Below are 26,484 nucleotides of genomic sequence, written 5' to 3' on the forward strand. Positions count from 1 at the left end.
CACAAACATAGAGCCCTATTCACAAACTCATAGGTTATGTAAAGAATGTTTGAAAGTCTAATTTGATGAATTAAATAAAGCATTGAATAAACTGGTTTTGGCTTCTTTATCAACACAGACATTAAAACAGAAACAAAGTTTTAAATTACACTGAATAGGGACCATTATAATGCATTTCCTTGACCTACTAGGCTGATGTGCATACAGTATGTTTAGTGTTCTTTTAAGATGGAAGTAAAACCCATATTTCTAACATTATTTTTTGCAGGATGACTGTCTATTGAAGGTGTGGTATCCAACCACAGGCTGGAAGTCTGCTGTTGTAATCCCAGATCTGCCTGACAGAAAATCAGACGCTGTCCATTTCTCCTTTGTGTACCTGGCACATCCTCGGACTGTGACAGGCTTTTCATGGCGAAAGACCAGCAAATACATGCCTAGGTTAGCAACAACATTCCGTTTGCTTTTAAACTGAAAATGAGAAAGTGCTAACTTTAATATGTAGTGTAATAAACATAAAGCATGCATACAATTATTATTATTTTTTTTTTGGTGACTTTGATACTTTATTACCCCGGTTTTACCATCACAGACTTGAATCAAGAAAATTAGAGTCATACGTAGTTAGCATTTCCTATTGCACTATACTGTATACGGGAATGGTAATTATACACCGTTTTTAATGGTACATTTTTGTATTCCCAGAATAGCCCCACACATTCATTTTTTGTTTTTTTTGAGTTGTGGTTTAAATTTGATATACAATGCAAGGGGAAAAAGGTTTTTAAAAAATAAGAAGTCGGTGATGAATAAGTGGTTGTTTTTTTGAGTTGTGTTTTAAATTTGATATACAATGCGAGGGGAAAAAGGTTTTTAAAAAATAAGAAGTCGGTGATGAATAAGTGGTGCTAGATATTAACAGTTTGTTGCCTCTACAATGTATGTATGTGTTTCTACAGAGGGTCTGTGTGCAATGTGCTGCTTACTTCGTGTCAGGATGGGGTCTGTCGGCTCTGGTCTGAAACCTTGTTACCGGAGGACAGTCTTCTTGGTGGCCAAATCACTGAAAGCAGCACTAGCTCCAGCAGCAGCCTTCCTCATCTCGGAAATCAGAAGGATAAGATACAGCATGCTCTGGAGGTAAACATTCATGCTTGAGATGTTTAATCAAAGTGATTGAATGGAAGGTACCCTAAAAATCCTTGTATAGGTCGCACTGGCGTAAAAGCCGCTTGCCCCTTTTTGAGATTCATTTTAGGAAAACACCTTTTTTTGTGTTTTTAAAATTCCTTTTTTTTCCAATTGATTTTTTTTTTTCCCCCATTGCGATTGCCATGCTTTTCGGCAAATTTAACAACACACAATTTCAAACCTGTTGTGTAGCTTTTTCGTTTTTTGTCTGACTGTCCTACTTTATCCAGTCTCAAAAACACCTGCATTATAATATTGCATTGCAGTTACAATGAACTCAAGACTTGATAAGTTTAGTCAGCTTTATAACCAATAGCTGTTAGCTACGGATCCCAGGGGTGGGTTCAGTCTGAATGTTGACAAATCAATGGCTCGGAAGGGTGGTAATAATTAAATTCATAAAGATGGACAGCTATTGTGTTAACAGTGAAGCAGTATAAAATGATTAAGGGTATTGAGAGTAACTAATTACTAACAGTGGTTTTGTGTTTCTGTCTAGCAACATGACCTGAATGCCATAGATCCTGAAAAAATAGTCAGGTTGCTGAAAAAATAATCTGGTTGCTGACAGTTAAGTTTGTGTGAGCCATAACCGTGGCTGTAGTATCCAATTTGTATATTATTATTTGTGGCACTGGTACAATAGTTCAATATTAGACACACCGGCGCATATGTCGCACCGGTGTATTAGTCACACCACCGTTTTTAGGCCCCCCAAAAATGTCTAGAAAATAGACTTATACACCGTTTTTTATGGCAATTAAATTAAGATATCCTAGTCTTACAGGAAATCTGTTCTGACTAGTTTGTTTGCAAATGTTATAACTAGCAGATAAAACTTGCAGATTTTCATATACTTTAAGCTGTTTTGCCAATAAGGCTGAATTGATTTTATATTTCATTGGTTGTGTATCTTGCAGACAATTCACCACTTTAAACATCTGAGAAGAGGTCGGAGGAGATCTTCAGCTTTGGTCGCCCACACAGACCTGTTGCCAAGCCAGCTTGGTTCACATGATGTGCACAGGCAGATTTCTCACCATGCTAATGCACTCTGCCATTTTCACATTGCAGCAAGTATCAGCCCTAGCACAGGTGACGTACCAACTTGGCTCTGTCTTGTATACAGAATATTTGTGGGTGGCAATTGACTTCAAAAGCCTAACATAGTTTAAGGAGGCAGTTTTTGTTCAGACTTTTGTGTTACTTTTATTATTTATAGTGATGATGGTAGTCAAACTACTATTAATATATAAAGAAAACCACATATCAAGAAAACAATGTGTATTAGTAATAAAAGCATCCTTAGTGTAAAATTCATGACAATCCTCCATCATTTAATACTAAAGGAACAGGGTATATATATATAATAAACCTGCAACAAATAAAACAGAAACGATTCAATTATTTTTTTCAGCTATTCCACCTGCTTTGGCTGGGACAGCTTTCACATCTGATGAAGGAAATGGAGGCTTTGTTGTTCATTGGCTTAACAATAAGGATCTCAGCTTTACATCTGCCATGGATTTGTTCATGCAGCAACTAAGAAAGATCTCTGAGCAGCAGGTGGAACAAGGATGTGAAGACCTCGATCAAGACATTTTACAGAAGTCTGATCCTGGCAAGTGCTAGTATAAAATTATGTGTGCATATATGTAACTGTTTCATTTATTTTGTTTTGTTTTATTTTGCAAGTGTACATATTACATTTTTCAGTTTCTAATTTTTTTAGATCCAGAATAATTTGCTTACAGTCTAGTTCATGTTCATACTAGATTAAAAATCAATAAAATCCCAAATTAAGGGAGTCTATTTCTAAACTCATGAAACCAATCAGATTGATAGAGGGCGAGGCTTATTTGCATGAGTTGTTTATCACAGTTTAATGATTTCTAAATCTTAAAACATTCTAGAACTGGAAGATGTTTCGGATAAAGGGTCATCCGAGCATGAAGAAGGAGAACAAGAAGGAAGTCCCAAGGCATCGTCCCCTGGCTCCAGTGCTAGTGTACCACTCCCCACAGTGCTGCTTGATCGGAAAATGGAGGCACTTGTTAATGAGTGGAACAGGAACCCGGATATGCTTTTTACAATTCATCCTGTTGATGGCTCATTTTTAGTGTGGCATGTAAAATATTTAGATGAATACATCCCAGGAATCTTCAGACAGGTCCAGGTACTATATGACATTTTTATGGCTGACTAATTCTCCAAATGATGCTGATGTAAGTTTTGCATGTAATGTAAAATATACAGTTTTATATATTGTGTAAATGCATTTTACGTGACATTTTTAAATAAGTTACTCCCTTTGTAAATTGAACTATTAATAATTGGAGAGTCAAAATCTAATGTGGTTCATAATTTACATTTTAACTGCAATGCCTATGTGAATTAGGCATTAAAATGCATGACTTTCCATCTTCTTTTTTTTTCCTTTAGGTTGCATTTTCTTCTCGCATTCCAGTAGCTTTTCCCACTGGAGATGCTAACTCGCTCAGTAAAAACATCATGGTGTATGCTTGTACATTTACTGAAAAAGATTCAAGTGATTCTGGGCAACAGAAGAAGAAAATTAAAAGCATTCCTCATAGTGCATCAGAAACAGATGTATTTGGCTCTGGAACTGGCCATTCAGTGGTGCCTGTCATTAGTCCTGCAGTAATGATGGTGTCAAAACACATAGATGGATCCCTGAACCAGTGGGCTGTTACTTTTGCAGACAAGTCTACCTTCTCATCAGTATTGACTGTCTCTCACAAATTTAGATATTGTGGACATCGCTTCCATCTTAATGACTTGGCCTGTCATACTGTACTTCCATTGTTGCTGACTTCTTCACATCATAATGCTTTGTTAACTCCTGAGTTAGAGAACGAATGGGACTCTGAAAAAGTGAAGCAAAAACTACAGCCCTTCAAACCTCAGAAGGGTTTCTCGAGAAAGCAGCTGAAAAATGCAGCAACTCGAACATTTCATGACCCCAATGCAATCTACAGTGAGCTGATTCTCTGGCGTGTGGATCACATAGGACCCTTATCATGCACAGGAGGGGTGTCTGAGTTGGCACGAATTAACTCTCTACATACTTCAGCCTTTTCTAATGTCGCTTGGCTTCCAACACTGATACCAAGCCACTGTCTTGGTGAGTTTTGTATGGAAATGACCTTGTTTTATTTTGTAATCCACTTATTATAACAATGCTCCCTCATAACGTAATTGTAAGGTTTCTTGTGGGTGCCTTGTAATGCAAATGCAAGTATCGTATAACCAGCTCAGGACTAGATTAGTATATTTAAAAAAAAAAAAAAAATCTTCCTAAAGTTGTTGTTTTTGCTTGTTTTTAACATTCAGGAACTTACTGCAATTCTGCAAGTGCTTGCTTTGTGGCTTCCGATGGCAAGAACCTTCGGCTGTACCAAGCTGTGGTTGATGCTCGAAAACTTTTAGATGAACTTTCGGATCCAGAGATATCTGTAAGTTGATACAACTTACTGTTGATATGTTAATTTATCATAATAATAAATACCACTTTTTCAATGTCAGATTTTTAATTCACTGTATTTATTGCACATATTCCCAGAGCGGATTAATGTAACTGTAAAACATAGAATCCCTTAATTCTTGAATGGATACATGAATTGATAATCAGATCGTTGTTTGTTTTTAGAAACTTGTTGGTGAGGTCTTTAATATTGTCAGCCAGCAGTCTACAGCTCGTCCTGGTTGTATTATTGAACTTGATGTCATTACAAACCAGGTATCTAAACATATTTTGTATTTTTTGTTTGTTTGGTTTTTTGTTTTTTTTAATAGTCTTTGTCCAAATATTACAGGAAAGAAAGAAAGCACCTGGGGGAATGGAATGTTAAAATAGCTCACCTGTAAACCAACAAAGACGCATTACCCTTATAAAAGTAATGAAGCATATTAAAACACATGGCACACTGGTAAATGCCTAGTATAACAATGGGAAAGTACTGTGGTAAAATTCTATATGCTGTAATTTAGAGGGTTGCTTTTGTCGGTTATTTTGTCTGTTTTATGTTAAACTAATTAAAAGTCATTGAATTGTTTTGATAGTTGTTGACTGCAGTTCATTTGCATTTTTTTTTTTTAAATATAGTGTGGCTCAACCACGCAACTTCTTCATGTCTTTCAAGAGGATTTCATCTTGGGTTATAAACCACATGATGAGTCTGAAGCTTATGAGGATCTTGAATCTTCCAGTTTTCAGACAGAACAAGGTATTTCGTACTGTATTCATTTCATATACATTATTAAGAAATACATTAACGATAAATACATAAACCTAAAATATAGGTTATACATATCTTATTCTGACTTGAAAAGATTATTTCTAAGTTTTAAAATTATTTAAAGTTGTTGTTTTGTTATTTCCTTGCATGATTTTTTAAAATCAGTGTTTACATATACAACTCTGCTTTTGTTCAGTAAATGTAAAATAACATTACAATGAAGTCAAATTGACGAGTTTGGAAATTGTATAAATATATGAGGATGGTTAAATCTATATCCGTGAATTGGTCAGGGAGTACAGTAATTGTGAGGGTAACACACCTTTGCATAAAAAAGGTGACACCATTGAATACCAAGTTTCTGATGAATTTTTAGTTTTGCTGTACAGTACTGTATTATGTCAGATACATGTGGAGATATAAGGTTTTGTAAGACTGCCGATGATATATTCTGTTGCCTGGGCTCTCAACATTTATCTAACAACATTGTTAATAAATTTGAATGCTCACATTTTTTTTTTTAATAACATTTTCAATTTTACAGGGTACCGCCCTCCACTGTTTTCAGAAACGTTTTTTCTTGTGGTAATTGCAAAGGACAGCAATAGACGTTCTGTTCTTCAGATGTGGCATCTCCATTTAAAATCTGTGCAGGCTTGTTCCAGTAAGTACTTGCATTAATAAGTGTATTTTTTTTTGGCTTCTGTGAAGTGTAGCTTTCTTTAAATAAACTTTGCAATATTTGAAATACAAGTCATGAGATAATAAAGTAATCCATCGCGTATCCGACTGCAGTGGGACCAGAGTAAGGGCAGATAAATTAACCCTGTTTTAAATACCATTATACACAGCTGTAACAATTACTATATTCACACAATTATTGTTTTGAGATTCAGCTTTTATTAGGGAGATCCCCTAAATCCCTTGTTTAGAAAAATACAGGGTATCCATGCTTGTGACAGAGGAGCCGTCTGCCATGTGGTTGCCTGCATTCGCTGCTGAGTGACAGGCAGGAGATCGAGACGGAGGTTGAAGTTTATACACCCCACATGCGAACAGGATTTATTTACATGTCAACACTACCAGCAGTGATTGCGCACGGAGCACATACAACACAGTGTATGAAAACTTTGATAGGATCTACAATCTGTGAACTAATCTCTGTTCAATAATAAACTAACGTTGCTTAAGAGATTGATCATGGTGGATAAACGGTTAGGGTGGATATGTGACAGGCCGATACGCGTCGGATTACTGTAGTTGCAACATTGTTTCAGCTATCAATAATCGGTTGTAAAACCTGTTAATGTGATGACTGTGGTTAAAAACCTGATTTCAATTAACAACTGTATAATGAACAATATATAAAGGTTTTACAGATAAACCTCCTGTTTACTTGTTGTTAAAGGTAATACGACACCTGAGAAGACATTTGAGAACAAGCTCACTGTTCCACAGCAAAACAATGCAGAGTCTTCTCCAGATTCCTCCCCCGGCCAAAGCCCTCTTCCACGCTCTTCTTCAACAGCTAATCTCCAGTCTGCCAGCAAGCTCATCCTGAGTTCCAAATTAGTATACAGCCAACCGCTGGATCTTCCCAATGACGTCGAAGTTATCCGTGCAACACCTTCAGCAGGTATTTTATTTTGGTTAAAATGATCGATTTAAATCAAGTAAATAAAACTATGTATTGCTGTCTGAGCGCATAACATCTAAACTACTTTTTTTTTTTTTTTAATGTATATGGTACAATATAATTACATATTTAAAATATATATTTAAATGATCTTATATTAAAATAATGATTTTTATTTGTTACATGTTCTTGCTCTCAGCTAGCAATATGATCTTGGTTCAGATTGTATATGAATTTATAGTCCAAATTTGAACATATTTCTAATTACCTTTTTATATATTGTGTATTGTTTTTAAGGTTTACTTATTGTGGTAACATTCCCCCCTTTTTCTTTTGTTTTTAAAGGGCATCTTAGCTCCTCGTCAATTTACCCAGTCTGTCTCGCTCCCTATTTAATAGTGACAACCTGCTCCGACAGTAAGGTCAGGTTCTGGCACTGCATTGTGGAAATTGATCCAAGTTATGAAGATCCTGAAGAAGGGCGCACTTACCGATGGGAACCATGGTCTTTAATGAATGAAGAAGATGACAGCAACAGTGCAGTGTGTGTTCCTGGGAGGCCAGTGGCTGTCAGCTGTTCTTATACTGGTCGCCTTGCAGTTGCTTTTAAACAGCTAAAGCAAAGCAATGGTTGTATATCGAAAGAGTTCTCAATGCACGTGTCTATATTTGAATGCGAGTCAACCGGAGGATCTGAGTGGGTCTTAGAGCAGACTATTCACTTAGATGATTTAGCAAATGTGGGAAATGCCCTGGACCCCAGGGTCAGTGTTGACAGTAACTTGTGTGTATATAGCAAGTCAGATTTGTACCTTAACAAAGACCATCACCTGACTCCAAATATAAAACATTTTGTTCACCTTGATTGGTTATCCAAAGAAGATGGCTCACACATACTGACTGTGGGGGTCGGATCCAGCATATTGATGTACGGCAGAATTTCTGGCATTGTAAATGAACAAACCAGCAGCAAGGATGGTGTTGCTGTCATTACTCTACCACTAGGTGGAAGCATTAAGCAAGGAATAAAATCCAAGTGGATCCTTCTGAGATCAGTGGACTTGGTATCCTCAGTGGATGGCACACCTTCCTTACCAGTGTCACTGTCTTGGGTAAGGGATGGAATACTAGTAATAGGAATGGACTGCGAAATGCATGTCTATGCCCAGTGGAAGCAAGACAAGAAACGCTCTGGTGAAACTGAGAGTGACAGTCCATCGTCTTCTGAAAACATAGCAGGCCAAGTCGACTCAAGAGGATTTGACACAAAAGCCTGTAAAATGAAGCACAGTGTTTTTGATGGACCTGCTACTGCAGGTGATGCTTTCACAGCTCCTACTGTTCTTCAGGATGGGGGTCTGTTTGAAGCTGCACATTCTCTTTCACCTACTCTTCCCCAGTACCATCCCACTCAACTCTTGGAGCTCATGGACTTAGGGAAAGTTCGCAGAGCAAAAGCCATTCTTTCTCATTTGGTGAAATGCATTGCTGGCGAGGTGGCGATTGTGAGAGATACAGAGGCAGGAGAAGGAGGAGCCAGGCGACACCTTTCTCGGACCATCAGTGTAAGTGGCAGTACAGCAAAGGACACAATCATAGCTGGAAGAGATGGTGTCCGTGACTACACTGAAATTGACTCAATTCCGCCATTGCCATTATATGCCTTGCTGTCTGCTGACTTGGACACATCCTATAAAATTGCAGACGAAAGTGGGAAAGTGCGTAAAGGCTCCGAGAGTCAACGAAAGCTATCGGGAGATCAATACGAAGACCTGTTTCAGGTTCAAGCTGTAACCACTGATGACTTTGTTAGCTTTGCTACTGAAAAAAGAGAAAGTAAATCCAGAGTTATTAATTTGTCACAATATGGCCTGACATACTTTGGCCCAGAGCATGCTCGAGTTTTATCAAGCCATCTGATGCATTCTAGTTTACCAGGGCTAACTCGCCTTGAGCAGATGTTTCTGGTCGCATTGGCTGACACTGTGGCTACAACAAGCACTGAAGTTGGCGGAAGCAGAGAAAAAAGTTGTACAGGTTAGTAAGTTTACTAAATAGTCTCTTCACAGTTGTTGTCCTTCAGCAATAGAATTCATATCAAGAGAATGATGAGAGTTCCTTAGTAGTATGTAAAAGTGATTCGAATAAAAAATAGTACAAAATCAGAACAGCAGAAAATCATGAAAGCTCTGTGAAAAGGGCAAAGGCAGGGTATGTAACCTCTTAATTCAAAATCTGATTAGAAGCCTAACAATATAAGTTCACTTAGGCACTCGCTACAGAACAAATAATTATCTTTTTTTTCAGTCAAAATAAATGAATGATGCTAACATATGTATATACATAACAAGAAGAGAAGTCAAATAAAACAAAATATAAATCTAAGCCTTCTCTGCCTTATAATTTTACCTTAGGAAATATAATTATTTAGTCTTTTGGTATGTGGTCCAGAACAGACCCAGAACATAAAGTACCAGCACTTTCAATAAACATTCCTGAGGAGCACAGAAGCAGACGTCAAGGACGTCAGTCGGGACATGGCTTAGATGCAGTTAACTGTAAAAAGTCTGCCAGTCAGGTTTATAGTTTATAAACAATTGTCCTTATATTGTAATTTTAACTTTTAATGATCACTATTTTGATTATTTTATTAAAAAAAATGCACTTACTGTATTCTGTAAAGTACATTCTTATTGGATATTTACCACATTTTTAATCTGGGGTTGAGATGTTTAAATTACCATTGGCATGTGGACACCCTGGAGATTCTATACTATGAATCTGCTTTATATAACCTGGTTTTTCAATTTTATTTCATGTGCAGGAGGGGAAACGATTGATGAATGTGGTCTCCGGTATTTGCTAGCCATGCGCTTGCATACATGTTTGCTGACATCACTACCCCCTTTATACCGCTTGCAGCTGTTACACCAAGGTATGCATTTTATTCATTATATGCATTCCGTAGTAAAACATTATCCAAACTTCAGTATGGTGTGCAGCACATCTGTTATTTGAGCAGCACCCTGCTGTGAGCAATGCCTTTCTGTCTCATATTTCAAATAAAATGTGCTAACCAGCCTTCAATATCTTGTATTTGCAGAATGTGTATTTTAATTCCTCATTGTGTCTTTGCAGGTGTTTCTACCTGTCATTTTGCTTGGGCTTTTCACTCTGAGGCAGAAGATGAAATGCTGAATATGATCCCAGCAATGCAAAGAGGAGATCCACAGTGGCCTGAGTTGCGAGCCATGGGAGTTGGCTGGTGGGTTCGAAATATAAATACACTACGAAGGACCATTGAGAAGGTAATTTGAATTCCAGATTTACAGACGTGCTCAAATTTGTTGGTACCCTTACAGCTCATTGAAATAATGCTTTATTCCTCCTGAAAAGTGATGAAATTAAAAGCTATTTTATCATGTATACTTGCATGCCTTTGGTATGTCATAGAATAAAAGCAAAGACGCTGTGAAAAGAGATGAATTATTGCTTATTCTACAAAGATATTCTAAAATGGCCTGGACACATTTGTTGGTACCCCTTAGAAAAGATAATAAATAATTGGATTATAGTGATATTTCAAACCAATTAGTTTCTTTAATTAGTATCACACATGTCTCCAATCTTGTAATCAGTCATTCAGCCTATTTAAATGGAGAAAAGTAGTCACTGTGCTGTTTGGTATCATTGTGTGCACCACACTGAACATGGACCAGAGAAAGCAAAGGAGAGAGTTGTCTGAGGAGATCAGAAAGAAAATAATAGACAAGCATGGTAAAGGTAAAGGCTACAAGACCATCTCCAAGCAGCTTGATGTTCCTGTGACAACAGTTGCAAATATTATTAAGAAGTTTAAGGTCCATGGAACTGTAGCCAACCTCCCTGGGCGCGGCCGCTAGAGGAAAATCGACCCCAGAGTGAACAGAAGGATAGTGCGAATGGTAGAAAAAGAACCAAGGATAACTGCCAAAGAGATACAAACTGAACTCCAAGGTGAATGTACGTCAGTTTCTGATCGCACCATCCGTTGCTTTTTGAGCAAAAGTGGGCTCCATGGAAGAAGACCCAGGAGGACTCCACGTCTGAAAGAAAAACATAAAAAAGCTAGACTGGAATTTGCTAAAATGCATATTGACAAGCCACAATCCTTCTGGGAGAATGTCCTTTGGACAGATGAGTCAAAACTGTAGCTTTTTGGCAAGTCACATCAGCTCTATGTTCACAGACGAAAAAATGAAGCTTTCAAAGCAAAGAACACCATACCTACAGTGAAACATGGAGGAGGCGCTGTTATCTTTTGGGGCTGCTTTGCTGCGCCTGGCACAGGGTGCCTTGAATCTGTGCAGGGCACAATGAAATCTCAAGACTATCAAGGCATTCTGGAGTGAAACGTACTGCCCAGTGTCAGAAAGCTCTGTCTCAGTCGCAGGTCATGGGTCCTCCAACAGGATAATGACCCAAAACACACAGCTAAAAGCACCCAAGAATGGATAAGAACAAAACATTCTGAAGTGGCCTTCTATGAGTCCTGATCTGAATCCTATCGAACATCTATGGAAAGAGCTGAAACTTGCAGTCTGGAGAAGGCACCCATCAAACCTGAGACAGCTGGAGCAGTTTGCTCAGGAAGAGTGGGCCAAACTACCTGTTAACAGGTGCAGAAATCTCATTGAGAGCTACAGAAAACGTTTGATTGCAGTGATTGCCTCTAAAGGTTGTGCAACAAAATATTAGGTTAGCGGTCCCATCATTTTTGTCCATGCCATTTTCATTTGTTTTCTTATTTACAATATTATGTTGAATAAAAAATCAAAAGCAAAGTCTGATTTCTATTAAATATGGAATAAACAATGGTGGATGCCAATTACTTTTGCCAGTTTCAAGTTATTTCAGAGAAAATTGTGCATTCTTCGTTTTTTGTGGAGGGGTACCAACAAATTTGAGCACGTCTGTATATTAAAGCATATCCATAAAGACTTTACTCGCATCAGAAACCTAAAGTGATACAGACTGCATACCTGGGGGGTTTATAGAGACCTTGACTATTGATCTAATATGGCTCTCTGGAAGACAGAACCCAAACAGTTATATTGACTTCACATTTGGTTGAACTGTTATATATATATATATATATATATATATATATATATATATATATATATATATATATATATATATATATATATATATATATATATATATATATATATACACAGTTGCATACCCCAATGGAAATTTTATAATTTCCAGACATTTCTCAAACAAAGAATTTTAGGAAAAATCTTTTGTAGCAAAAGTTTTGCTTTTGTGGATGAGGAAAAAGTTACAAGACAATACAATTTATTTATTTCAGCAATTATTTTGCAAAACTCAAAAAATGCTAATTCAAATGTATTAATGCCCTTTGATGCTATGATAGTATTGTCTACAAGGTGCTAGAAATTTCAATATGATAATAAAGAACTTAATTCTCAAAGTCTAGAAAATGCTCAAACAAAATGAAACAAAAATCGAGCTATTTGGTCACGCCAGTAGTCTACGTTTGGAGAAAGTTTGGTGAGGTGTACAAAGAAAAGAACACCATACCTTCTGTCAATCATGGAGGTGGTAATATCCTTCTATGGGGCTGTTTTTCCTCTAATGGCACAGGAAATTTAGTTCCAATACATGGTAACATGAATACCATAGCATACCAAAAGATATTGCCCAATCATCTGAAACCCTCCGCTGCAAAATTTGGTTTAAAGTGCAACTGGACATTCCAACACAACAACCATCCAAAGCACACATCAATGTCCTCGGAATTTCAATGAACTGTAACAATTTTGCGTTGAAGGTCGAAAATCACTAAAGAATCATGCCAAAAGCTCATTGACAAATATCCTAATTGTTAAAAGAGGTTATTGTTGCTAAAGGTGCCTCAACTAGCTATTCATTTCATTTTCTTTGTCAGGGTATGAATACTTGAATGAATAGCATTTTTGGAGTTTTGCCAAAAAATTGCTGAAATATATAATTGTAGACATCTATTTCTTGTAACTTTTTTTTCCTCATCCACAAAAGCAAAATGTTTTCCTATAATTTGTTTTCAAGAAATTTCTGGAAATTATAAATTTCCATTGGGATATGTAAACTTTTGACTACAACTGTGTGTGTGTGTGTGTGTGTGTGTGTATATACTGTATTATATATATATATATAATATTGATTATGCCAACTTATTTAATATATTATACTTGTAGGTTGCGAAAACTGCATTTCAAAGGAAAAATGATCCATTAGATGCTGCATTGTTTTATCTCGCTATAAAGAAGAAAGCGGTTCTTTGGGGGCTGTTTAGGTGAGTTTTTGAGCTGTTCCATCTAATTACTATGTTGCTGTTTTGTTTTTTTTTATTATTTTTTTATCTTTTTCAACTTTTTTTGTCTATTTATTGTTTGAGGTTTTTGCAGGAATATAATTTTCCTAGGGTTAAACTGGTGTTGCTTTTTTTAGAACATAAATGTTGATTGCCATGCGTGTGCTTATTAATCTAAGTTAATATGTTGCATAGGGCGTCTCTGATTATATAAGATGTAATCTCATGCAGTTAGAGCTAGAGATTCTGGCCGGGAGAGTATTTTTACACAATGACAGAAACCCTACACACAAAGTATTAACTTCTTATAAGTCACACAATGAAGATTGTACTCAGGAATAGCTTGATAATGAAAAATATTTGAGTTTTTGTACAAACATAACTTTTACCCCCACACCTCCCCCAGTTGTGAAATGGTTCACTCTAATAGGTACACATCTGTTTTCTTACCAGGTCTCAGCATGACGATAAGATGACACAGTTTTTCAGCCACAACTTCAATGAAGATAGATGGCGCAAAGCAGCTTTAAAAAATGCCTTTTCTTTACTGGGAAAGCAGCGCTTTGAGCAGGCTGCAGCCTTCTTTTTACTGGCGGGCTCTTTGAAAGATGCTATTGAGGTAAAAAAACAAAAACAAAAAAAAATCTTCGTAACACGTTTCAAAATTATAGTGGGACCACCCAGACAGAATGTATGTACGTAAAATTATGTTTTGTCTTCATCATTTTGGCTAAGAACCAGTTTTGGGAAAATTGTAATCTGACTGGGTTTTCATAATTGGCTGACCATGAAATCTTTTTAGAATTTCTTTTTCTAATATGTATATATAAATCGTCACTCTCATGTAATGTCTATCTTTTTTTACCTTGAACCTTTAAATATCCAGGAAAAATCATAGTCTAAACTATTAGGATAATGCACTACATGTACTAACAAATGCCTTTGTTGGTTTACCTTGGGCAGTAAGCTTAAATATATAGTCAAAACATTAGGATATGCCATATTTTGATATGGCTGTCCAACATTATGGCTCTTTTTGTTGAGCAGGTAGACTACTGAAAGTAAAAATGATTGCTACTATTCTTGTTTTGATCAAGAACCGCACATAGAGACTATTATTATTAATAATATTATTTATTATTAGAAAGACCATCAAATGATAGTGCACATTTAATTTAACTATTTTTTATATATATATATACAGTACTGTGCAAAAGTTTTAGGCAGGTGTGAAAAAATGCTGTAAAGTAAGAATGCTTTCAAAAATAGACATGTTAATAGTTTATATTTATCAATTAACAAAATGCAAAGTGAGTGAACAAAAGAAAAATCTACATCAAATCAATATTTGGTGTGACCACCCTTTGCCTTCAAAACAGCATCAATTCTTCTAGGTACACTTGCACACAGTTTTTGAAGGAACTCGGCAGGTAGGTTGGCCCAAACATCTTGGAGAACTAACCACAGTTCTTCTGTGGATTTAGGCAGCCTCAGTTGCTTCTCTCTCTTCATGTAATCCCAGACAGACTCGATGATGTTGAGATCAGGGCTCTGTGGGGGCCATACCATCACTTCCAGGACTCCTTGTTCTTCTTTACGCTGAAGACAGTTCTTAATGACTTTCGCTGTATGTTTGGGGTCATTGTCATGCTGCAGAATAAATTTGGGGCCAATCAGATGCCTCCCTGATGGTATTGCATGATGGATAAGTATCTGCCTGTACTTCTCAGCATTGAGGAGACCATTAATTCTGACCAAATCCCCAACTCCATTTGCAGAAATGCAGCCCCAAACTTGCAAGGAACCTCCACCATGCTTCACTGTTGCCTGCAGACACTCATTCGTGTACCGCTCTCCAGCCCTTCGGCGAACAAACTGCCTTCTGCTACAGCCAAATATTTCAAATTTTGACTCATCAGTCCAGAGCACCTGCTGCCATTTTTCTGCACCCCAGTTCCTGTGTTTTCGTGCATAGTTGAGTCGCTTGGCCTTGTTTCCACTTCGGAGGTATGGCTTTTTGGCCGCAAGTCTTCCATGAAGGCCACTTCTGACCAGACTTCTCCGGACAGTAGATGGGTGTACCAGAGTCCCACTGTTTTCTGCCAATTCTGAGCTGATGGCACTGCTGGACATCTTCCGATTGCGAAGGGAAGTAAGCATGATGTGTCTTTCATCTGCTGCAGTAAGTTTTCTTGGCCGACCACTGCGTCTACGATCCTCAGCGTTGCCTGTTTCTTTGTGCTTCTTCAAAAGAGCTTGGACAGCACATCTGGAAACCCCTGTCTGCCTTGAAATTTCTGCCTGGGAGAGACCTTGCTGATGCAGTATAAATACCTTGTGTCTTGTTGCTGTGCTCAGTCTTGCCATGGTGTATGACTTTTGACAGTAAACTGTCTTCAGCAACCTCACCTTGTTAGCGGAGTTTGGCTGTTCCTCACCCAGTTTTATTCCTCCTACACAGCTGTTTCTGTTTCAGTTAATGATTGTGTTTCAACCTACATATTGAATTGATGATCATTAGCACCTGTTTGGTATAATTGTTTAATCATACACCTGACTATATGCCTACAAAATCCCTGACTTTGTGCAAGTGTACCTAGAAGAATTGATGTTGTTTTGAAGGCAAAGGGTGGTCACACCAAATATGGATTTGATTTAGATTTTTCTTCTGTTCACTCACTTTGCATTTAGTTAATTGATAAATATAATCTATTAACATGTCTATTTTTGAAGGCATTCTTACTTTACAGCATTTTTTCACACCTGCCTAAAACTTGCACAGTACTGTGTGTGTGTGTGTGTGTGTGTGTGTATATATATATATATATATATATATATATATATATATATATATATATATATATATATATATATATATATAAAAAAATAAATAAATAAAAACCATAGGATACTGTCAAAGCTGTTCCATTTTGAAGAATTTCCCATTGCTTAAATATTACTACCATAAAATGTGTTTTTTGAGAAAGACAACACTGTTAGCCACAGTTATGTCAATGGGAGGTAATTGTCTATAAATACAGTTATAATTGTAAAGGCGTTTTTGCTGGTGATCCATTTACATATAAGAATACTATGAATAAACCGTTTTGTTGTTGTTTTTATTTTGTTTTTCCTTTGAAAGGTTTGTCTTGAGAAAATGGAAGACATACAGCTAGCCATGGTTGTTTCACGTCTGTACGAGTCGGATTATGAAACATCCCCCTCCTACAAGGGTATCCTCAATGAGAGGGTACTAGGTTGTTTAAAAGATGGTACTGGCTTCATCTGCAGTAAACTACACCCTGATCCTTTCCTGCGCAGTATGTCATTCTGGATAATGAAAGACTACACAAGGGCACTGGATACATTATTAGAACAGATTCCAAAGGAAGATGATGAAAATCCAGGTAATGTATTTTTGTTAGCGGGTGAAAGAGAATCATTAAACAAATCAATTTCTAGGTACCATAATTATCTTGATACTTTCTGTTCATAACCTGCTTTACCCATCAAAGCCCACTTTACTGGTGAATCATACTACCAAGAGCTGTGTTTCTTTGTTCTGCAGAATTAAAACTTAAATTCCTGCTGATTTGGTTGGATGGCCAAATAAAGAACAAAAATGCTCCCAATACTGTTTTTAAAATGCTTCATGCTGTGGTGTTCTGTTGCTATACAGTTTGTTTTTAGATGCAAATGACTTTATGTCACTCCAGTTCAGGTCCAAGAGTCCTTGCAAGGAGGCAAGCCTAACCCAAAAATCAATTTCCATAATTCAGTACATAACGATTGTACTTGAAAACAATTGACGTGACCCTTCACCAAAATACGCTACTTACAATATAGTCCTAAAAATAAAAAATCTTATATACTGTATATATATAAAATTTTAAACCTAGTATCCCATTATCTTTTCCAGCTGTGATTGTGAAATCTTGCAACCCAGTTGTCTTCAGTTTCTACAATTATTTACGAACCCATCCTCTACTGATCCGAAGACACTTTGCATCACCAGAAGGGTCATTGGCCACCGTAGGACTTACGGCTGAGAAAAGTAATGCCGATGAAATCAATCTTATTGAGAGAAAACTATTCTTTACAACTGCAAATGCTCACTTTAAAGTTGGTTGCCCTGTACTGGCCCTTGAGGTCCTTTCTAAAATACCAAAAGTCTTTAAAAAGACAGGATCCTCCCTAAGCAAAGACACAAATGTTATCGCATCACAGCCACTAGAAAATGGTGGAAGAGCTAGTGACTTGGATTGGTCACAGACTGGGGCAGCATCCTCTACTCTAGACTGGGAAAGCAGTAGTGAAGCTGCTACTGCTGTTGACTGGAGCCAACCTCTTAAATTGGAAGACGATGGATTGCAGCTCGATTGGGAAAATGACAAAGATGATGATGAGGAGGATGAGGATGATGTTGGTTTAACCATGAAGGATTCCAAATCGGATGAAAAGGTTACAAAACAGAAAGACGAGTCAAGCCCAGGGTCAGAAAAACCTCCAGGTCTACAAAGGGGTGATTCTGCCTTAGAATCTGTGGTTGATGTCATTGCAGAACAGCTGAAATTCAGAGCATGTTTGAAAATACTGATGACTGAGCTAAGGACATTGGCTACAGGTTATGAGGTGGACGGAGGGAAGCTCAGGTTTCAACTTTACAACTGGTTAGAAAAGGAGATCTGGGCACTGCATCAAATCTGTAACTATAAAGTAGAAGGGAAGGATTCCACAAATGAGCTGGACAAATGGAAAGACAGTGATTCAATGGAGCTGGAAGATGCTGTCGACAAGTCTGATGTTGGGTCGTATGAACGTCACCAATTGGAGCGTCGGAGGTTACAAGCAAAGCAAGAACATGCCGAAAGGCGCAAGGGGTGGCTGAGAAAGAATCAGGCACTCCTCCGAGTGTTTCTGAGTTACTGTAGCTTACATGGTGCACAGGGAGGTGGTGTTGCATCAGTAAGAATGGAACTCATCTTTCTGTTGCAAGAGTCACAGCAGGTAAGGCAAACACTTACTTGTTGTGGGAGTTCAGCCTAAATATGTCTACAAATATATCTCTTTTTTTCCAGATATGATTTAGTTTTAAGTTCTATTTTATTTTTTGTGTGTCCATACATCGACAGGAAACCACAGTGAAGCAGCTTCAGTCTCCTCTTCCATTGCCAACAACACTGCCTTTACTTTCTGCAAGCATAGCTGCAACCAAGACGGTCATTGCCAACCCAGTTTTGCACCTGAGTAACCATATCCATGACATTATGTATACTATACTTCAGATGGACTCTCCACCTCATCCAAACATTCACGATGACAAGGTAAAGAAAAATATACAGCAGTGCAATCAGGTCTATGGTTTGATATATATATATATATATATATATATATATATATATATATATATATATATATATATATAATATGAAGTTAATTGTGAGGAGGAAATCAGTTTGATATTCATATGTATTAATGAATATCACACAATCTAAAAAACTGAATATGTTGTGAATATGATTCAAAATCATCACTTCAGTTTTTCCAAACTCGATACTGCAGATTTACTCAAACAGCATAACTTACAGAATATACATTGAAGTAGAAATACAACATTTAAAGCAGATTTATACTTTAAAAGATTAAAGTAAAATTAATTTAAAATCCACTTACCAAGTTTTGAAAATAAATCCCTGAATATGAAGTTGTATTTATTTCTTACAAAATATTACTCAACAGGTATTTTGTTTACATGTGATATGTGTACTTTTTCTTCAACTCCTTGATTTTTATATATTTTCTAATGCAGACTTACACATTACACACTCAGGCAGCATCACTTTCTGCTTGCATCTATCAAGCACTCTGTGATAGTCACAGCTACAGGTAATTGCAATCCCTTAATTACTTTCATTCAGTGTATTACATGTAATTGCCTTCATTTAATCAGTACAAACCAAGTAGTTGTTCTGCAGTTACACATTATTTTTGTCTGTGTGTTTTTTGTGTGTGTTTGTTAAATGAAGCAGTCAGACAGAAACAAGTCAGTTCACAGGAATGATTTATCAAGGCTTATTATTAAGTGAAAGACGGAGATTACGGACGGAAAGCATCGAAGAACATGCAACGCCAAACTCTCTTCCTGCCCAGTGGCCAGGTGAGATGACAAACCCTTTACCTGCTTTACTGAACGGTGCACAGTATTTTATTTAATGTATTTGTCATAATCTCAGTGTAGTTGCTTAAAGTATATTTTCTGTTTTATTTGCAAATCAAGTGAATTAATTGTCCAGTGTTTAAATATGTTTTTTTTTTTTTTTTTTTTTACAAATGGACTAAAATAGGCAGTGTGCTGTTAATGGGACATTTTAAAATACATATTTTTCCAGAGAGAATATTGAGTTAAATGGTCACTTTAAGTAAGTTACACAGGCAAGATGCAACTGGATATATGATTGACATATTATGTACAGGAGAAGCTGGTATAACACCACAAGAGGGCAGAGTGGCTGCCCATCAGTGGGCTTTTTAGCTACTCTGTTCTCAAGTGGTGCATACCAGCTTGTATTCACCCATAATGTATTGTGGATTTCAAGTCAGATTCTAAGAATTTCTGACTCAGGGATGGAAATAAGGCTGCCATTCCAGGTTTTACCATGAGCTTAATTACCAAGTATAGGTAACTAAGACATTCAGGAGTCTCTAATTAAGCTGACATTAAGACCTGGAATGTCTGAAATTACTATGCAATGGTAGTCTTATTTCAACACCAATTAAGATAAATTATATACTTGGACTTTATCATGAAGAATAGATAAGAATGGACAAGACCACTGGTGAGAGTGGCAGGATTTCTTGGATAGTATGCATTTCGTTTCCATGTTGGTAAATGAGGTTGATTTATTATGTATTTATATCTGCAGGTGTCACATCACTCATTAACCTTTTAAAGTCCGCTCAGGATGAGGATCGGCCCAAGCTGAATGTATTGTTATGTGAAGCAGTTGTGGCTGTCTACCTCAGTCTGGTGATCCATGGCCTTGCCACCCATTCAAGCAATGAACTTTTTCGATTAGCTGCCCATCCTCTGAATAATAGAATGTGGGCGGCAGTGTTTGGCGGAGGAGCAAAACTGATAGTAAAGCCTAAAAGGTCACCAGAAATTGCACCAGGTGAGGGTTTTATATTGTTTTGGTTAATATTCCTTAAATGTAACAAAAGGGGCTTGGGTAACTTGTTATCCCTCTGTGATATAGTGGAGTCGTTTGTCTGCATATCTGTCTGTCTGACCTTCTGTATGTCTCATTTCCTGTTCACTTTTAAATATCTAGACCGCTTATGCAATTGTGATGAAAGGACATTCTTTAGCAACTGATAGCAGAATCCTGGGAGTTGTATGCATGTGTAGTTGAATGAATGAATGAATAACAGAATTTAAAAGAAAAAAGGCTTTTGAAGTAAAAAATACATTTGTAAAATGTAGTAACTATTCAAATGCATCATTTTGAACATGGGTTTTACTTTGCAAAATGTACTGAATACAGGTAAAAGAGAACCATTACCTGTGGTAGGGCCAGAGCAAATTATACCCTCAATTACTGAGCCGCAGGCTGCATTACAAACCACTTTATCTGCTTCTGCGAGTGCCATTGAGTCTTCATCAGAAGAATCCTCTGAGCAGATGTGTGAGTAAAAGAGGTGTTGGTTGCTGTGCAGTGGTGGTTTTCCCATATATAGAGATTTAAAAAATAAAAGAAATCCTGATCTTAAATTAAATAAGCAGTATTGAAAACCATTTTTTCCCCACTAAACATTTTCTCTAGATAATTATATTGTTCATTGCTTTCAGAAACGTATCTAATAAAATAGATAGATAGATAGATAGATAATGTTAAATGTGAGACATACATGAGCAGTACAGCTGTACATGTTAGTTTCATTTAATATGAAGCATAGCTGTGATTTGTTTTTTGTTGCGATTTGACATGTTTTCTTTAATTTGCAAGTGCATTTTTAATATGCTTATTTATCAAAATAAAATACAGTATGTGTAAACTATTATAAATAAATAAAAAGTGTTTAACAGCTGTATTTTTTAACTCGGGACATTGTTACAAGGACCAGTTTATTGGTATCCCAATTTAAAATATCAATACAGTAATATAGCATAATTTTAATACAGCTTTATAAACTTTTTAAAGATATTATTGTAAAAAAAAAAAAAAACAACAATTTTATTAACACAGTTTAAAGTTTGTGTTGTGTAATCCCCTTATTTCTGTTCATACAGCGTAAGACTTACCATGTTTGTTTTTACTGCATTTCATTGTTCTGTTTCATATGTTTTTTCCGACTGTGATTGTTAGCCACAGTGGTCCCTGATGTAATGACTCAGGACAGTACAGAAGGTTTGTAAGCACACCAGTGCAGTGTTCCTTTTTTGTGAAGTGATGAGTTATTAGATGGTAGATTTTTACAGAAATCCTTTTGTATTCAAGTGTTCTCAGAAACCAATGCAATGGGCGGTCGACAATTCTACAAAAAAAATATTATATACACTACCGGTCAAAAGTTTTAGAACACCTCCATTTTTCCAGTTTTTATTGAAATTTACGCAGTTTAATGTCTCAATGTACTCTGAAATTAAAGCATAGAACAAATAAACAATTGGAGATAAAAAAGAAATCATGGAATCGTTTTGTTTAACAAAATTTAATCTAAATTTTTGACTCATCAAAGCAGCCACCTTTTGCAGATATATCAGCCGAACACACTCGTGGCATTCTTTCTACAATGGAAATCAAATATTGTTTGGAAAGTTCTTCCCAACACTGTTGCAGAAGTTCCCACAAATGTGTAGGTTGCTTTGCTTTCACCCTTCTGTCCATTTCATCCCAAACCAGCTCGATGGGGTTTAAGTCTGGAGACTGTGCTGGCCATTCCATGATTTGAAGCCTACCATCTTGTTCTTTTCTTCTAAGGTAGTTCTGACATAGCCTGGAGGTATGTTTGGGGTCATTATCTTGCTGTAGGATGAACCCCTGACCAACTAGGCGTATACCAGAGGGTATTGCATGGCGCTGCAAAATGCTGTGGTAGCAGTTTTGGTTCAGGGTGCCACTCACTCTGTGCAAGTCGCCGACTCTGGATCCAGCAAGAGAGCCCCAGACCATCACGCTTCCTCCTCCATGTTTGACAGTTGGTGTCACACACCGAGGAACCATCCTTTCGCCTACTCGACGGCGTACAAAAACCCTGCGTGATGAACCGAAGATTTCAAATTTTGATTCATCGGTCCATAAGACCTGCTTCCAGTCTTCAGTAGTCCACTGGCGGTACTTCATGGCCCAGGCAAGCCTCTTTTTCTTATTTTGCCATCTTAGCAATGGCTTTCTCACTGCCACTCGACCTGTCAAACCTGCAGCTCGACGTCTTCTCTTCACAATTGAAACTGAGACTTGCTTACTTCGACCAGTGTTAAGCTGTGCTTGAAGCTGTTGTCCTGTGAGCCGCCTATCACGCAAGCTGTTGACTCTCAGAAACTTGTCTTCTGATTCTGTTGTGGCTTTGGGTCTGCCAGACCTCTTCCTGTCAGAGTTACCTCCAGTTTCCAAGTGCCTTTTGATGGTGTAGGAAACTGTACTCACTGACACCTTGGCTTTCTTTGCAATTTCTCTAAAGGAAAGACCTACACTTTTGAGGGTTATAATGGTCTGTCTGTCTTCCTTTGTTAATTGCCTTTTTCTCGCCATTATGAGAGCAATATACTACTTCCTGCAGTACAGTACTGTCCAAATAATGCTTAAGAGGGTGTAGTAACACAGTCTGTTCCAACACTGCTTTTATACAGACAGAGGGTTTGTAAGTAATCAACAAAAGTTGGGACACCTGTAGGAACTGTTAGCATCAACTTTCAAGGCTTAATTTACTTCCATTGCTGCAGAACAGCTGTAAGTTGTTAACCCATTACTTGTTCCCTGAAAAAGACCTTTTTGTATAACTCTGAAATGTACATTATTTTTCAGTTTTTGGTAACCGAAACTTTTTTTTTTTTAACCTCTGGCAGTTTACCGCTTACCTTTGTACCATTTCAGGTTATTCACTGGACTTGAATTTCAATAAAAACTGGAAAAATGGGGGTGTTCTAAAACTTTTGACCGGTAGTTTGTGTGTGTGTGTATATATATATATATATATATATATATATATATATATATATATATATATATATATATATATGCAGTACTGTGCAAAAGTTTTAGGCAGGTGTGAAAAAATGCTGTAAAGTAAGAATGCTTTCAAAAATAGACATGTTAATAGTTTATATTTATCAATTAACAAAATGCAAAGTGAGTGAACAGAAGAAAAATCTACATCAAATCAATATTTGGTGTGACCACCCTTTGCTTTCAAAACAGCATCAGTTCTTCTAGGTACACTTGCACACAGTTTTTTTTATTTTACTGAATTTGTTTCTTTCTCCTCCAGCTCCTCCTGCTCGCACAGAAGAAGTTGATAAGCATCGTCGTAGATTCAATATGAGAATGCTAGTGCCTGGCAGGCCAGTGAAAGAAACTGTGGTTCCTCCACCTGTACCTGCAGAGAGGCCAACCTACAAAGAGAAGTTTGTCCCCCCAGAACTCAGCATGTGGGATTACTTTGTAGCAAAAGTAGGAACCACTTGTTTTACTTTTACTGCTTTTAAATAAAATTGCTTGAACATTGCCTACATACTGATTGGCTGCTGACATTCCAGTCCCAGTGTTCTATGTCCATAATGATCCATGTTATAAGCACAATAACACACTTGAAGGCAAGGCTGCATTTCACGCCACAACAAACCTAAGACGCGGGTTGTACAGTATCACTACAAACCGCACCTTCTTGTGTGTTACTGGTCACGCAAATGATTTTAACATCATGGTTGCGATGAGAAGTATTTTTTGTATCTTTCATGGTGTCTTAACAGCTGCTGTTACATCACCACTCACACACACATTCTTGTTTTCTTTGTAGCCATTTCTTCCTCTATCTGATAGCGGTGCTTTGTATGATTCTGATGAAAGTCTTCCAAGTGATGATGAGGATGATGACGATGCCTTCCTTTCCGACACTCAAATAATGGAGCACTCGGATCCTAATTCATACAGGTTATCTATTGTGCCAATGCCTTTCTATGTAGTGAGATTGCTGATAAATGGCTTAAACCTAATTTGTTCTGTGCTCATTGTTTGTAGAAGTTGTTGATTAAAATCCTATTAATTCTAAAATACTTTCAGCTAGAATTCTCATGTTGTATGCGTTTTCCACAGTTGGGCACTGTTGCGGTTAGTACTGGTCAAGTTGGCGCTACACAATGTGAAGAATTTCTTTCCTGTTGCAGGACTGGAGTTTGCAGGTATTGTACTTCCACAATTGCCTTTTTCAGTGGGTATGGATAAAATGTATGCATTTCCCTTACAAATATTTTGCTAGTTGTTGATCAAGTGACATGAGTAATTTAGTTCCCTGGACCAAGTTTAATACAAATCCATTTACCATTATTTATTTTTTTCTGAAGTTTGTATCTTTTGCTTCTGTTCTATAAAATTGTAATTCTGTTAATGTAGGAGATGGCCGATACCCATAGCACCCTAACTCTTGCATTGAGTATTGAAAAGGTACCTCCTTTTATTTTAGAACTTCCTGTGACCTCACCTTTGGGCAATGCTGTTATAAAAACTTTGGAAAACTGGGAACAGATTCTTCTTGAAAAAATTAACAAGTTTGACGGCCCTCCACCAAATTACATAAACACCTATCCAAGTGACATCAGTGGTGGAGGGGGACCAGCAATATTAAGACACAAAGCCATGCTTGAGCCAGACAACACCCCTTTCAAGTAAGTTGTGATAAAAATTGTAACAGATTTCTTAAACTGAATTGATAGTGGTCTTTTAAGGCATGTTTTTCCTATACAAATCTCTAAATACATATTGTGTATTTTAATGATTTATAAATGTTATTTCATGATGTTTAAACTTTTACTTTCTGGAACTGTAGTTCTGAAACATTTCCTCACACTTTCTAATATTATAATGAATACATATATTACAATATTTAGGCTTCTTATATTCAAGGCAGTGGAAAGCTAAAAGTTGCAACAATGCATACATTATTGCCTTGTTAAAATATAATGCAATTGTTTTCCTAGGGCTAAGCATTATTTAGCTTTTCCTGTTAAACGGCTGTGGCATTTCCTTGTGAAACAAGACGTTCTTCAAGACACATTTATTCGCTACATTTTCACCAAAAAGAGGAAGCAGAGTGAGGTAAATGTGGCGTCAAATATATTTTTTTTAATATTTTATTTCTTGTTTTCATTTCTTTAATAACCTCTTATAAGAAGACCTTACTGTAATTTTATTTGGATCTTTATAGAAGTGATCAGGCAACTATGTTAAAATTTAAATATACCGTATTCCTTCAAATTGAAGATGCCCTTGAATTTAATGCAGCGCAAATTACCTTTTTTTTCTCCCTTTTTGTGAACTGTGGTATTGCTTGGCATGACAGAAAACACCGGGGTCCGATCAGCATTTCAGATCTGTGCAAGCTGGTACTGTTTGTTAGAACGGAGCCTAGTAACGAAACGCTGAAATTGTAATTCTAATTCCTCATGAAGCTAATGATGCTTCTTTGAAACTGGCTGCCAGTATGTCATGGATGATTCGAGATTGCGCAGTAACGTATTTGTTCGTCTTTTCTCGGCAGCCAGTCATGCTTCTGTTTGTGTACTCGGGCCGTCACGTCTTTTATTGGCGATTTTTTATTAATAAACGCATCACTGTACTCGAATTTAAGATGCAGGACTTTTTTTAAGAAGAAAAAAAAATGGTTTAAAAAGTGCATCTTAAATTCGAAGGAATACGGTAGACCAACTATTTCCGAAACTTTTTTCTTTTTTTTCTAATTTTGTAAAGTTACTATTCTAGTGTATTTATACAGTGAATGAATTTTCGCCTTAATTAAGGAAAAAAACTGATTAATCTTCATAG

The 26,484-nt window shown here is 36.9% G+C and overlaps 1 protein-coding gene across 5 annotated transcripts in view; it reads left to right on the plus strand.

Moving 5' to 3' along the window:
* LOC117429425 (dmX-like protein 2) overlaps window positions 1-26,484 on the plus strand; it is a 44,953-nt gene that overhangs the window by 11,472 nt on the left and 6,997 nt on the right. For 3 of the 5 annotated variants that reach the window (XM_058998698.1, XM_058998701.1, XM_058998699.1), the window contains exons 7-34: window positions 269-441; window positions 960-1,140; window positions 2,112-2,286; window positions 2,609-2,812; window positions 3,105-3,367; window positions 3,634-4,336; window positions 4,546-4,667; window positions 4,862-4,951; window positions 5,318-5,438; window positions 5,995-6,114; window positions 6,859-7,086; window positions 7,432-9,123; window positions 9,911-10,021; window positions 10,225-10,394; window positions 13,332-13,429; window positions 13,901-14,066; window positions 16,590-16,854; window positions 17,367-18,454; window positions 18,580-18,771; window positions 19,257-19,333; window positions 19,474-19,604; window positions 20,371-20,619; window positions 21,814-21,855; window positions 23,936-24,117; window positions 24,464-24,597; window positions 24,760-24,845; window positions 25,127-25,328; window positions 25,641-25,758. In XM_058998698.1, coding sequence (XP_058854681.1) covers window positions 269-441; window positions 960-1,140; window positions 2,112-2,286; window positions 2,609-2,812; window positions 3,105-3,367; window positions 3,634-4,336; window positions 4,546-4,667; window positions 4,862-4,951; window positions 5,318-5,438; window positions 5,995-6,114; window positions 6,859-7,086; window positions 7,432-9,123; window positions 9,911-10,021; window positions 10,225-10,394; window positions 13,332-13,429; window positions 13,901-14,066; window positions 16,590-16,854; window positions 17,367-18,454; window positions 18,580-18,771; window positions 19,257-19,333; window positions 19,474-19,604; window positions 20,371-20,619; window positions 21,814-21,855; window positions 23,936-24,117; window positions 24,464-24,597; window positions 24,760-24,845; window positions 25,127-25,328; window positions 25,641-25,758 — 7,383 coding nt within the window. The remainder of the gene's footprint in view (window positions 1-268; window positions 442-959; window positions 1,141-2,111; window positions 2,287-2,608; window positions 2,813-3,104; window positions 3,368-3,633; window positions 4,337-4,545; window positions 4,668-4,861; window positions 4,952-5,317; window positions 5,439-5,994; window positions 6,115-6,858; window positions 7,087-7,431; window positions 9,124-9,910; window positions 10,022-10,224; window positions 10,395-13,331; window positions 13,430-13,900; window positions 14,067-16,589; window positions 16,855-17,366; window positions 18,455-18,579; window positions 18,772-19,256; window positions 19,334-19,473; window positions 19,605-20,370; window positions 20,620-21,813; window positions 21,856-23,935; window positions 24,118-24,463; window positions 24,598-24,759; window positions 24,846-25,126; window positions 25,329-25,640; window positions 25,759-26,484) is intronic. The other 2 variants (XM_058998700.1, XM_058998702.1) reach the window with 1 other exon arrangement.

This window comes from Acipenser ruthenus, chromosome 24 (assembly GCF_902713425.1).
Source record: "Acipenser ruthenus chromosome 24, fAciRut3.2 maternal haplotype, whole genome shotgun sequence".
Classification (NCBI taxonomy): domain Eukaryota; kingdom Metazoa; phylum Chordata; class Actinopteri; order Acipenseriformes; family Acipenseridae; genus Acipenser; species Acipenser ruthenus.